This window comes from Mustelus asterias, chromosome 6, assembly GCF_964213995.1.
Source record: "Mustelus asterias chromosome 6, sMusAst1.hap1.1, whole genome shotgun sequence".
In the NCBI taxonomy this organism is placed as follows: Eukaryota; Metazoa; Chordata; class Chondrichthyes; order Carcharhiniformes; family Triakidae; genus Mustelus; species Mustelus asterias.
In genome coordinates, this window is record NC_135806.1 from 95,611,209 (window position 1) to 95,626,064 (window position 14,856).

The 14,856-nt window shown below is 41.2% G+C and overlaps 1 protein-coding gene across 1 annotated transcript in view; it reads left to right on the plus strand.

Moving 5' to 3' along the window:
* The window catches only part of kiaa0825 (KIAA0825 ortholog), a 406,047-nt gene that overhangs the window by 125,256 nt on the left and 265,935 nt on the right, over positions 1-14,856 (plus strand). Inside the window, exons 8-9 of the mRNA XM_078214786.1 lie at positions 10,501-10,766; positions 11,566-11,719. Of these exons, the coding sequence (XP_078070912.1) occupies positions 10,501-10,766; positions 11,566-11,719 (420 nt within the window). The remainder of the gene's footprint in view (positions 1-10,500; positions 10,767-11,565; positions 11,720-14,856) is intronic.

The window sequence follows — 14,856 nt, forward strand, 5'->3', positions numbered from 1 at the left end:
ATTGCAGTGTTAATGTAAGCCTACTTCTAACACTAATAAATAAGCTTAAACTCAAAATGCTCTTTCGGAGACTTGGTGCAGACTTGATAGGCTGAACGGCCTTCCTCTGCACTGTAAGGATTCTATGGTTCTAAGATGGATGAATTAAGAGCACAAATAGAAATGAATGAAAATGATATGATAGCTATTATAAGCTATGGTTGCAAAGTGATCACAACTGGGACTTGAATAATTACGAATGCATGATTATGGCACTAACCAAATCTGCAAGTCGTGCATACCCTGAGACAATTACTATGGCGAACTGGCTCTGAATGCACCAAATAAACACAAAACATGAAATGTGCCATCTGCTGTAAGAATATCTGCAGCTAACATGCAGCAGAGAAGAGATACTGGGCACGATCTTCCCGCTCTTCACGCCAGCGGGATCTTTTGGATCCACTAGTGACGCATCCCTGCAGCGTGTTTCCCAGCACAGTGGGGTGGAATCAATGGGAAATCCCACTGACCGGGCCGGGACCAGAATAACTCGCTGCTGGTCAACATAGCGCATCAACTCCTGCTGCCGAGAAAAACGCCGTGGATGGGCCAGTGAATCCCAGTGACAGCCTTTTCATTGAACAAAACACAACCGTCAATAATTTTGCCTCGAACATATGAAATAGGAGCAGAAGTAAACCATTTGACCTGCCAAGCCTGCTTCGCAATTCAATAAGATCATAACTGGAACAAAAACAGAAAATGCTGGAAAACCTCAGCATGTCTGACAGCATCTGTGGAGAGAGAATAGAGCCAACATTTCTGACGAAGGGTCACCCTGACTCAAAACATTGGCTCTATTCCCTCTCACAGATGCTGTCATACCTACTAAAACCTGCTGTGACTTTGCAGCATTTTCTGTTTTTGTTTCAGATTCCAGCACCCACACAGCTGATCTGTTTCTGTTTCAAGTTTCATATCCCCATCTATCCCTGATAACCTTTAATTCCCTTGCCTAACAAGAATTTATCTCTTTGCCGTAAGAACTTTCAGAGACTGCCCACTTCTATTGCCTTTTGAGGCAGAGAACCCCAAAGACAAACAAAAGAAAAAGATTCACCTCAACTCTGACCTCATTGGGTGATTCCTAATTTTAAAACAGTGCTGTCTAATTCTGGACTTATCCATAAGAGGAAACATCCTTTTCATGTCCACTTTGTCAGGACCATTCAGGATCTTATATACTTCAATCAAGTCATCCTTCATTTTTGGAAACTCCAGCAGAAGTAAGCCCAGCCTGTTCAACCTATCCTCATAAGCCAACCTGCTCATTCCTGGTGTCAATTTAGTAAATCGGAGAGATGGTGGCATAGTGGTATTATCAAGGACTAGTAATCCAGAAACACAAGGTCACGCTCTGGGGAGCTGGGTTCGAATCCTACCACGGCAGCCAGTGGAATTTGAATTCAATAAAAAAAATCTGGAATTAAAAGTCTAATGATGACCATGAAACCATTTTCGCTTGTCATAAAAGCCCATCTGGTTCATTTATGCCCTTTCGAGAAGGAAATCTGCCATCCTTACCCAGTCTGGTCTACATGTGACTCTAGACCCAAAGCAATGTAGTTGACTCGTTAAATGCTCTTTTCCTGTTTAAATACCTGAAGAAACTCTTACACAATACCAAGTCTAATATAACCTGCTCTTTAGTTGGTTCCAGAACATGTTGCTCTATGGAACTATCTTGAAAGGATTCTATGACCTCCTCAACCAGGCTACTACTACCAATTGAATTCTTGTAGCTTATATGTAGATTAAACTCATCACCTCTTTCTTCCTTCCTGTTCAGCCTATGGATCGTCCACGTTGTAAACCAATGTCCTGGCAATATGCGCATCAAACAAGTAGCTCATGCATCGATTAACATGGACAGCCCTTGCATGGGGTTGCACAGTGGTTAGCACTGCTGCCTCACAGCACAAGGAACCCGGGTTCAATTCCTACCTTGGGTGACTGTGTGGACTTTACACATTCTCAAGATGTGTAGGTTAGGGGGATTAGTGGAGTAAATATGTGAAGTTACGGGGATAGGGCCTGGGTGTGATGCTCTGTCGGAAAGTTGGTGCAGACGCAATGGGCCGAATAGCCACCTTCTGCACTGAAGGGATTCTATGATTCTATTTTATGATCTTTTTTCTCACTGAATAGCAGCAGTATGACACTGCTAGACAAAGGCATTGCACTATTATATTTCCCAGAGACAAATTGCAACCATGCAACCATCCTAAAATCCAACCTATGTGTCAATATATGACCATGCTTCATGCAATTAAGGTATGTTATAATTTTTTTTGCATTAAGCTTATTGAAAATTTAAACATACCAGGAGTTTCCTTTGGAAGTTGTAACTTGAATGCATGTCCTCTTAGGCAATGAAAAACAGCAAACTTAGGTGGTGTGAAACAGGTTGATCAGCAGCATTTTGCAGCATACATATGTGGGCTATCTACTTGTACCATTAAATAATATTTCCTGGGCAGCTTTCATAAAGTTTGCTTTCTCTGTCTGCATGTTTTCAGGTCCCACAGTTGGTGTGCACAATGTTGATTATGGCAATCATTCATTTGAGGCATACTGCATTGATGGCACCAGGGCAGTGTTCCTTAGACCATAAGAGCATGGATATTGGAACAGAATTAGGCCATTCAGCCCATCGAGTCTGCTCCACCATTTAGTAATTGCTGATAAGTTTCTCAACTCCATCTCCCAGCTTTTCCCCATAACCTTTGATCCCCTTACCAATCAATCTATATCTGTGTTAAATATATTCTGTGACCTGCCCTCTGTGGCAATGAATTCCATAGATTCACCACCCTCTGGCGACACTATAGTTAAGAAAGCCTCTACTTTCTCAGAAGACTAAGGAAATTTGGCATGTCAGCTACGACTCTCACCAACTTTTACAGATGCACCATAGAAAGCATTCTTTCCAGTTGTATCACAACTTGGTATGGCTCCTGCTCTGCCCAACTCCACAAGAAACTACAAAATGTCGTGAATGTAGCCCAATCCATTACGCAAACCAGCTCCCATCCATTGCCTCTGTCTACACTTCCTGCTGACTCGGAAAAGCAGCCAGCATAATTAAGGACCCCCACGCACCCTGGACATTCTCTCTTCCACCTTCATCCTTTGGAAAAATGATGCAAAAGTCTGAGGTCAAGTACCAACCGATTCAAGAACAGCCTCTTCCCTGCTGCCATCAGACTTTTGAATGGACCTACCACAACTTGCATTAAATTGATCTTTCTCTACACCCTAGCTATAACTGTAACACTACATTCTGCACTCTTGCGTTTCCTTCTCTATGAACGGTATGCTTTGTCTGTATAGTGCACGAGAAACAATACTTTTCACTGTATGCTAATACATGTGACAATAATAGATCAAATCAAAATCAAATCAAAGAAATTCCTCCTCATCTTGATATTTCCTTAAGTGAACTTATTCAGTAGCTGCCTCATTTTGTCAGCCATTAGGTTCACGTGCTCACTCTTCCACCATTTACCTACAAACTCTATTTCATGCCTGCCAATGAATTTGGTTACCCAATCTTTTGTTACCTCTTACACCCTTTGTAAAGATTTAAATATACTGTTAAAATATTTACCAACTTTGTAAAGGCTGTACCAACAGTTTTTTCCCAGTATTACCCCTTACACAGAACTGGCCAAATCCCTCTAGGTTTTAGCAGCAGATCTACCCCATCCTTCCATGAGCTCTGGCAAAACACACAACATGGCATTGGGTGTTTGACATCAAATTATTCATTAGGGCTAGAATAGCAAAATCCAGGAGTTTACTGTAATGAGAAGTCATATTCCAGGCTTAGAAAATATATACAAAATTACAAATGTGATCTCACCAATAGTCAACTTGTTTTGGTTCTGTGCAATCTCAAATTCCTGCAGATATTTGGGACAAGGAGAAAGAATATAAGATTAATAGCTGCTTGGTAGTGTACAACTTGAGTATTGCTGAAAAAGAATCGTACTGTCAAAACTTTTCATTTTGCACTCATCAGGAGAGATGCAGGAGTGTACAATTTCAAAGGGAACAACATTTTATACTGCTTGAGACGAAGAATGCTGATAGATTGGCAAGCCAGCTCTGATTGGTTGAGGCATTGCCATGAAGAATGCAACAGGAACTGCTGTCCCCTGCACTTTTGTTTAATTCAAAAAAGACACGACGCCTGGGCATGTTTATTTTGCTTGTGGAAGACAGGTCCCTCCCTATGAATACATGTAGCTTTTAGCAAGCCTAAATGAGCCACATTGAGTCCAATTGATAAACTTACATTGGTTGTTAGTATAATTCTTGGCACACTTGGGAATTTTTAGCAAATGTTGTCCAAACTACATAGTATACAATTGTGTGTATATTCATATATAAATTCATATTCATTTGACAGTGAGAGATCTCATAGCTGACTTTATTCTACATATCAGTGACATCTGCACACACATGCATTTCCAGGAAAGATCACTAGATAAAGATAAGGAAAGGAAACTCTCGTTAATTTTCCTTTCTCTGATATTATCCACTGAAGCCGTGGCGATGGGCACCGCTAAAAATGAAATTGACCATGACACAATCATGGTTTTAAATCATTGTGGTTGTATGGACAGACATTTTCTAAAAATTCTCATCCCTAAACACATACGTTTTGTGGTTGAACTATTAAACATGGCTAGCCCATCATATTCTTGTATTTCTAACAACAACTTGAATTTATATAGCACCTTTAATGTAGTGAAACCTCCCTAGACACTTTACAAGGGCATTATCAAATGGAATTTGGCACCAAAGTCACAGAAAGGAGTCATATTAGGGACTGACAAAATACATAGGTCTGAAGAAGCATCTTAAAGTAGGAAGGAGAGGAAGGGAAGCTAATTGGTTTTGGGAGAAAATCCCAGAATATAGGGCGTTGGCAATTAAACGCTGTAAGATTTTGATAATATTTCTTGGGATATTATATAGGCTGGACTCATGTTTATGAACTTTTAAGTTAGCTACTTTTAAAATAGGTCAGTTTGGATTTCTGTTAAACTATTAACAATCAAGATAATTGTGGAACAGGAAGATAGTTGCTTGTGAGAAACTATACTCAATAAATTTATTACTTCAGTGGTGCCTCTAAGTCTGAATTCAAGCAGTTTTCTGTTTTGAAGGAATAGTTGACAGCATTGAGTTCAACCGTTTGAATTCAGGATGGCACATTATGTTTAAACAAACCATGTATTACTTTAACTGATCTGTGCCAGATGGGAATCTTTATTTTCTGATATTATGATAGGAAGTGTTCTTAACTTTTGTTCTCAATGGCTTTAATATCTGTGGGGCTTGGGTTAAATTATAGAATCATAGAATGCTACAGTGCTGAAGGAGGCCATTCGGCCCATTAAGTCTCCACCGCCTCTCTGACAAAACATCTCACCCAGTCTCAATCCCCATAACCCCATGTATTTTCCTCGCTAACTCCCCGTAACACCATGAATTTACCCCACTAAGCCCCTACACATAATGGGACCCTAAGGGGCAATTTAGCATGGCCAATCTACCTAACCTGCACATCTTTGGACTGTGGAAGGAAACCGGAGGAAACCCACGCAGACATGGGGAGAATGTACAAACTCCACACAGACAGTCATCCAAGGCCGGAATTGAACACGGTCCCTGGCGCTGTGAGGCAGCAGTACTAACCACTGTGCCGCCCTAATTATGTTGACAAGAGAATGTAACTGTATTTGTGACTGCTCCATATCTAAAGTAAAAGTATCATTTGTTTTCAATGGAATGTAATCTTTGGAGACCTGAGAAAGTAAGAGATAGAGCTGTGTCTCTGTTTACAGCACTGAAACAGGAGTTCCAAAGGTAGATGACAAGAAATTATTTGGACCCTATGGCCAATGGAAGAGGTGAATTTGGACTATTTCCAAATAAGGGATTTTGGAATAATGAGAAGTGAGGATAAAAATTAGAGGATTAGTGTACTTGTTGGCACAATTGTACCACCGCTTCAATGGTATAATTCTTATGAAGTCTCACAACACCAGGTTAAAGTCCAACCTGGACTTTAACGTTGGACTTTAACCTGGTGTTGTGAGACTTCTTACTGTGCTTACCCCAGTCCAACGCCGGCATCTCCACATCATAATTCTTATGAGACATAGTTGATCAATACTTCTGAGACGGAAGAAAACAGACATCAGCTGTGCTGTCAGCATCACAGGAACCCTACGCCCTTGAGGATAAAGTATTTCCAGGCTGTTTTCACTGCCTCTTGTTAAGAATATTTACATTGTACATTTCGGGTGGGATATTCCAGCCGTGTGTGCACCCCGAGCTCAATGGACCTATAAATGGTCTCGCCTGCTATCATTCCCGTGGTAAGATGGGAAATTTTCAACAAACGAATTCTGCTTAATTCACAAATACTGGTTGTTCATACCTTGTTAGGTCAAGCACACTGAAGACCCCTTCGTTATAGATTAAACATTTGGAACTAATACTTTTATTTAAAGGGTTTTGTACCTTGGAGTCCTCAAATTGTACAAGGCACAGCTGCCAATTGTGGAGCAATTAAGATTAAGGATGCCAAAGAGGCCAGAATTAGAAAGTGCAGATTTCTGGGAGGAGAATACACAGGCAGGGAGGGATGAGGCTATCAAGAGATTTTAAATGAAGAATTAGAATCTTAAAATCAAGGCATTGCTTAACTGGGATCCAATGTAAGGGTGATGGGAGAATGGGACTTGACCAGAGTTAGGGCACAGGCAACAGAATTTTTAATTACTTCAAATTTAGGGAGATTTAAACATGGAGGTCAGCCAAGAGTGCACTGAAATGATAAAGCCTAGAGATTACAAAGGCATGGGTAAGGCAACAAGTTAGTCAGGTGATGTTACAAAAATGGAAATAGTGCAGTAAGAGTGATCATTGAAGATCATTGTGGGGGTCAAGTATGATACTAAGTTTGCCAAAAGTCTATTTGAGCCTCAGCCAGTTTGTCTGGGAGAGAGATGAAGTGCAAAACTAGAGAACAAAGTTTGTGATTGGACTGAAGACAAAGGGTTTGATCTCATTTTTAGTTGGAGGTCATTTCTGTTTAGTCCTGGATGCCAGACAAGCAATTTGGTGATTTAGCAACAGTGGAGAGATCATGAGATGTGATGGTGAGGCAGAGCTGGGATTCATCAATGTACATGTAGAAATGATGGTCATGGGTTTGCATGTGTGCAGGAGTTCAGTTCCTTGAAGAAGCTATTTCGTTCCCTTCTGGAATTCAGGGGTTGGGTTCCAAGGCCAGTGGGAAGTCCCCTTGTATCTGGTGGGAAGCTAATTAAGGCAATTAAAAATTCAATAAAAGCTTCTTTAAACTTGCATTCTGACTTTTTCAGCCAACGGACAGGTTACATGCTGCTTTTATAGCTTGCCAGGTTGGAGATGGCAAGTACACAGCAGGTAGCCATTACTGAGTGAAATGATCTGATAGCAATAGCATAAAATAACTGGAATTGACAAACCTGTGGTTAGCCACAAGGAAACACAGGAGTAGGTGTTCCAGTCTGAATTCACTAATCTCTTTGGGAGTTGCAAGTTTATCCAATAACTAATACGTGCCTTGGATTCCAGTGGGCTCAACCTCAACCTGTGATATTTCCCTGCAACATGAGGGCTACCTATTCTGTAATGAGGAATTTCAGCTTCCTGCATCTCAGCAGCCTCTGTGACAAGCCAGGAAATCTGGGAGCTGCTCTTCTAGTTGCCATCCTCCTGAATTGAATGAGATCAAGTGCTGTGGAGCTGCTTAAATGGAACGTCCTTTGTGATTGAACGTTTCAGATGACCCCCAGGGTGGGCGAATCAGACGCTCTGCACCTCGGGCGCAGTGTTATGCACATGGGGGATAAGAACAATTTTCTAAGTGCCTAAAGACTGCGATCCAATTCGCACATCCAGGACCGGCGGGATTTGCACCAATTTTCATGCCAGAAATGACATTTTGTCATTTTTTGAGAAAATTCTGCCCGTAGATTAAGAAGAAGCAGAAAAAAAAGTGCATATAATAAATGTCAGGTTGATAATGCAATGAGAACCAGAATGAATATAGAAAATTCAGAAGGGATGTGTGTAACAAACTCCACTACCTTAAGTGGCAGTTGGGGTTCGGAGGCCCAGAATTACAGTTCCCAATTGACCTCAGAACGTCTGTGCATGAAAGGGAAAGTGTTATACATGTGCAGTGACTACAGTGGCACTGCTGGTACTTGAGAGCTGGTGGTCTCCTGAGTGACTGCTAGATCTCTGAGGCAGGATATCTTGTCTTTGATGGGAAGTAATCCAGCCGATTAATACCAATTTGTCATTAAATGGCTGCGGGTGGCCTTTCTTTCCTTGGGTGGGCTCCCACCTACCTCGTATAATTCAGCTCATAAAGTACAAAGGTAAAGAGGTTATAAAACACTGATTTAGTCGCAAACTGGAGCATTGTACCAATTCTGGCTCAGGAAGGATGTGAAGGTTTTCAAGAGGGTACAGAAAAGACTTACAAGATTGGTTCTGCAAAGCAAAAGTATAATTTTATAATTTATATAACAAAGCTTCGGAACTGTGCACTGCATGGTGCAGGTACCATAAATGTTCCCCAAAGCACTACGTTGACTTATCAAGCAGGTCAAAGGTTAGTAATCAAACCTGATTTTATTCAGTTGAGGAACTTCAGTTACATGGATAGATTAGAGAAGCTGGGATTGTTCTCCTTAGTGAAGAGAATGTTGAGAGGAGCTTTGAGAAAGGTATTCAAGACTATGATGGATCTGGACAGAGTAGATGGGGACTGTAAGGGGATTTTCTAGGGGTTTCCCTCTGGGGGGGTCTTGTATTCAGCCGAATTCAGCTAACACAAAGGCTTGCAAAAAACAGTATGCAGTTGAAGACATTCTTTATTTGACCAACAAGAGAGATAGTCAGAGGATTCCAACGTCTCTCTGACATCACATCACATGAGCACAACAGATCAATATTTCTGAAGATTTGATCCTCCTACCCAACCTGTCGTCCAAGCTGGACAGTCCAATTACATTAATGCACTTTATTTACTTTGGCCAATAGCTTTCTACCTTCTAGCAGAATTATAATTCGTTGGTCAATCGAACCCAGAGGTTCTTCACCACCACCACCCCACTTCCCCCCTCCCGTTGCCTAGTAAACTTACCTACGCAAATCCGGTAAGTTCAAGGGTCGCTCCTAATGCCTGCAATCCTGGGAACGAAAAGGGAGTCATTTTTCTTCGCTGTTTTCTGTCCCCATATCAATGGAGGCTGAATACGTCCATTTATTGCAGCTAGAAGCTGAATCTTTCTATTCATTTCAAAAACCTTGGTTGCTTGCAGCTGCCTGGCCTGCCCCTGATAATAGGGTATATGTTCTATGCTTCATTGTTCCAAAAGAATGCGGTCTGTCTAATTAAACTTATTTCCCATTGTGCCAAGGGGTGAATTGCTTATTGGCCAAAGCTCACAAGAAAATACAAAAATACAGTTTAAATCTATAATACTTGTTCAAAAATGATTATATATGTGCTTATACAGACAATACCTTTGTATAATATACTTTTCATATATATGAGGCACACTGTGGTTCCTATTTTAAACTAATCTATTTTGTTTTAGTAGTCTTCAAAACAGGGGTTTCTGTATCCCCTGCGACTGGAACAAACTGTTCCCATTGGTGGAAAGGTTGAGAACCTTTAAGGTGCCTCTAAAAATCCAGATAGAAGCACACACATTTCCCCTTCTGCTCCGCAAGTACTTTTCTCATGGAGCACCCCACCAACCCCCACCTCCAGGCTCAGCATCTGTGTCAATAGTGCAGTTCCTGAGATTTAATGTTTTGGTGTGGTCTGATTTATGATACAAATTTTATTTTGTTAACTAGTATTCAAAGACATTAATGCCTATATGCAAGTTAAAACAACAGTAGTGATTGTCTCTGAAATATTGTTTGTTACATGTAATTGGATAAAATAAATTAAGCTTTATAATATAAATATAAAGCATGTCTTCGTAAAGAAGCGCGCTCAAAATAATATTTAAATAACTTTTATAAAAGGGAGTTCTGAATTACAAATCGTTTTTGACATTTACTTTCTATTTATGTGTTATTGAAATTCACCATTGAGCAAATTCAGAAGTATTTATATTATAAAAGTGCATAAGCAGCAACAGAATACTAGTTTGCGGAACTAGTTTACATTTAGCCTTCATAAATCACCTTTTTCACAAACATTTCTATTACAACAATTTATACTAGAATGGGTCAATCTGTTTTATCACAGCTCTTGTATATATTATTGGACCATTTTCTTGATACAAGAATGTGTTTAAGGAGTGCATAAATTATGTTATGTCAGGCCTCAAATAACATGATGCTGCTTTTATTCTTCTCTAGTTTTGTTCTGACATCATGGAAGGGCTTGATATGTTACTTCCATTGGCCCTGGCAAGCAGTGAGAGCTTTCTTCAGGAAATTAGAGAAAACTTTTTGGATGGCTGTTCTAAAGTGGCTGTAGATATCCTGTCTCGACTTGAAGAGAGAAGTAAAGAGGTCCCTTCAAAGATTCCAGTACAAAACCTGTATGTTATCCTCTCCACAGCAATATTCATCCATAATTGTTTAACTGCATATGAGAATTTGCTGAAAGAGTCAAACATAAAGTAAGTCCTCTGCACTCAAATATTTAAATTACAAATGCAAATAAACAATTAAATAAATTTCTGTTTCATAGTTACCAAAAGGCATCTGACGATATCTGCTGGTGGTGTGTTACAGTTCACCAGGGAGTCTGAGTTGTTGTGGCAACATGCACTTATACATGCATGTTGTAGTCTGGAACTATGGATAGTGATGGAAGAGGCTTCCACTTTCTATCCATCACATGGCTGACCAGGAATCTCTCCCACTCTTAATGCCTGCCATTGGCGTATATTGGAAGGATTTGCAGGTTGATATTCAATCTGTTTTGGCTGCAATATGACTGCATGTTCCTTAGTTGGAGTGGATCACAAACCCAGAACTTCTGGGTCAAAGGCAGGGACACTACCCATTACACCAAAGGACCTTTATTTCTGATGCTGTCTACTTAATAAGAGAAAGATAATCAATGCTGTTTATATACAAGTTGTTATTTACCTCTGTAACTAAAAAGATGGGATAAGTTTGCAGTTTCTAAGTGCAATAATTGACACGAAATATTGCAAATTGTATAATTATATTATGACATTACTATTCTGATGAGAAGAGGACTTAAATTTGTCCAGAAAATGACTATATTTCTAAGTGTTTGAAACAAAGAACAGTTTATAAAAGTGATTTGAATATTAATATCAGCACTAGGTTCAGCACTGAGAGGAAATGAATGATTGATACCAAATGATTAGAACCATTTGTAGCACTGAAATTGTTGCCTTTATACTAAGACCTTAAACCTATGTGTCTTTTGTCATTCTTTCTAAGTAGGCCATTGTTCTTGTTACAAATTCAGCGGTATCAGGAATTCATCAGAGTGATTCAGTTTCAAGTTACCAATTATTGCATAAAGGTTTGTGCTACAAGCATTTTCCAGGATGCACAGAGCCACCACTGGGATGACGCCAAGTCTTTTTATGAGGTGTGAGAATTAAGTCAGTAGCTCTTTGTTTCTTATCTATTTGACAACTGTGTTTTGATTGTATTTTGACTGTGCCTGCTGAATAAGAAAAGAATAATCAATGCTTCTTATAGACAGGGGTATTATTTACAGCACTGCTGTACAAAATGGTACATGGTAAATTAATGCACGTTTCAATTTAGCTATCAGTAATAATGGCAGCATTTTTCTGGGAGAATGTTTTAGCAGATTTGTTATCCTTTCCTTTTCTGTTTGAAATATTACTGTCAAATGGAAACTTAATTTTTCATTTCTCTAATTCAAACATATAAATACAAATTGGGATGATCTTACCGTCGCATCCTGCTGGCCGATGGGCGGGGCAAGCCGGTAAGGTCGCATGAGAGCCGGGAAATCAGGTTTGCACCTGATTTCTCACCTCACATGATCTTACCGGCACCGGAGATCCGGCGCAATGAAACCTTGTGCCCATTTCTGGCGCAAGGCTGAATAAATTATTTAAATTTATTGAAATGCTTATTTGAATGGAATTAACGAGCCCAGGATGATTGAGTCCGGGCTGACTTGCCTGTGTGGCCTCGCCGGGGGAGGTTCTCTCTGGCGAGGATCACGTATGGTCCCCCATCAAAGGGGACTAGAACTGGAGGCCTTTGAGGCCCCCCTGAAGATCTGCGGCAAGGAGGTGTGCCCCTGGGACAGTGCCAGCCTGGGAGTGCCCACCCAGGAATTGGGCAGAGCTAAAGGGGGGGTGGGGCCCACTGGATAGGCAGGGCCAGTCTGGGGCCCACTGGATAGGCAGGGCCAGTCTGGGGGCGGGCTGATCAAGGAGGGGAGGAACTGCTGCGCCCTCTGCAGTTGCGATTGGTGGGAGGGAGGAGGGGGGGGTTGGTGATCGGTCCAGCTGGGGTGTGTGTGGAAGGGGCAATCAGTCCAGCTGGGCGGGTGAGGTGTGGGGGTCGACCAGTCTGGCCGGGGATGGGGGTTGTGGTGGGCAGGGGTCAATCAATCCGCATTCGTCTGCGGGGCTGCATGGGGGGGTGACGCAGTGGCACCCTCTGCTGCTGTCAGCTGGCTTTCTGGTAAGTTAAGCCCTGTTCTTCCCCCTGCTGGCGAGAAACGGATTTCAGGATTTCTTTCATGCACAAAGCGCATAAGATTCGGCATTTGGACTCGCCGCAAAAAATGGATCTGAAACTCTCCCATTTTCACGCTCGTTCTGGATTTAGAATTTTTTTTCATAAGATCGCACCCCCCCCCACCCCCTAAATAAATCTAGTTTTCCACTTTCAGCACAATTTACATTGAAATGACTGTTCGTGGATTTTAGAATACTTAAGAGGAAATGTGCACTTTTTACCCAGTTTTGAATGGTCAAGTGATTACAGGTGCAGATTTGGACACTAAGGTATGATTGAAGTGAATTGATCAGGATGAAATTTAAAGAGATGGGACCAGTAGTAAAATTGAAGAAGTTATGTCTTGATTACATTTTGAACCATAGAACCCCATAGAACTCCTATAGTGCAGAAAGAGGCCATTCAGCCCATCAGGTCTGCATCAGCTCTCCAAAAGAGCATCTTACCCAGGCCTATTCCCATAGCCCTGTGCACTTACCACGGCTAATCCACTTAACTTATACATCTTTGGACACTGGGTGGCAATTTAGCATGGCTAATCAAGCTAACGTACACATCATTGGACTGTGGAAGGAATCGTTACCCAGGGCCAGAATTGAACCTGGGTTCCTGCCACTGTGAGGCAACAGTGTTAACCACTGAATTAAAGAAACCTGAAGAGGTGCCTTTAATTCAGTCACAAGTTTAAAAAATTCCAGCTGCAATTAGAAAGTTGTCCAAAGCTAAACTGTATACATCATCAGTTGTCTGCAGCTCTTGTGTTTTATATAAATTTCATATTCGAATTCCAATTTCTAATGCCTTTTTGGATCATTTGTTACAATATATACTTACAACAAAATAGTTCTATCTAACTCAACTTTCTGCATGGGGACCACATTTCTATTTTCTTCTCACTCACGGGCTGATGAGCAGATTTCAGAAAGATGCATTAAATTGTTTTGAAAATTTTCTGAAGAAGAGTAATAACTTGTTGAGGAAAAAAACTAAAGAAATAAATTGATAATTTAAAAGAGCAATTAATAAAAATGAGCATTAGAGTGCAAGAGGATGAAAGTTTGTGTGTCCTAATCACTCCTCGTCTCAGGGTGTTTGCTCACTCACCCTCACCCACTGTGGGTGGGTGAAAGCATTTTTGGTGTGAGGGTGACTGAGAATCCTGACAAGGACACATGCACTTAATCTCTCCCTCACCACCTCACATACACTCAGTCTCCACACACACACACACATATATTCTCACACACATACTCACACACACACCCTCACACATACACACACATTCACTCACTTTTGCTCTCTCCAATACACATTCACTCTGCCTCCTTCTCTGATTTACACCTCACTGTCTCCTCTCTCACACACACACACACTCACTCTCCCTCTCTCTCACACAATTTCCCTCTCTCCTTCTGACACATGGTCACTTTCTCCCCTTCTCTCAAACACACATTCACTCACTCTGTGTCACACACACACATTCACTTCTCACCCACTCACACACTCACTCACACACTCACTCACTCACTCACTCACTCACTCACTCACTCACTCACTCACTCACACACACACACACACTCTCTCAGTCACTCTCACTCACTCACTCACTCACTCACTCACTCACCTGTCAGTTAGCACCTGATCCTCAATTTGCTCATCACATTTTCTTCTAGGAGAAGGGAAGTGTGTCTGTGACTGTGATGCAATATATTTGGGTGCTGTGACTGTCACCGTTGAATAGCTGGTAGTGTGCTCATGGAACATGTGGGTGTGAGTCTTTCAGCAGTGCTAAATGTGTACAGATCAGTTAAAACCATGACTATTAGGTGCGACTTGACATTAACAGAGATTGTTGGTAGACTAGTGACAGATCTGTTGTGCATTGAACAGTGTGTGAGGCCAATGGTGCAGTTGGTGATGCACTTATTGATCACTTTTGTGAAGTCATTGAAATTTCTGCAGTACTGCATTCAGAGCCTAGAAGCTTGACTCCTGACATTG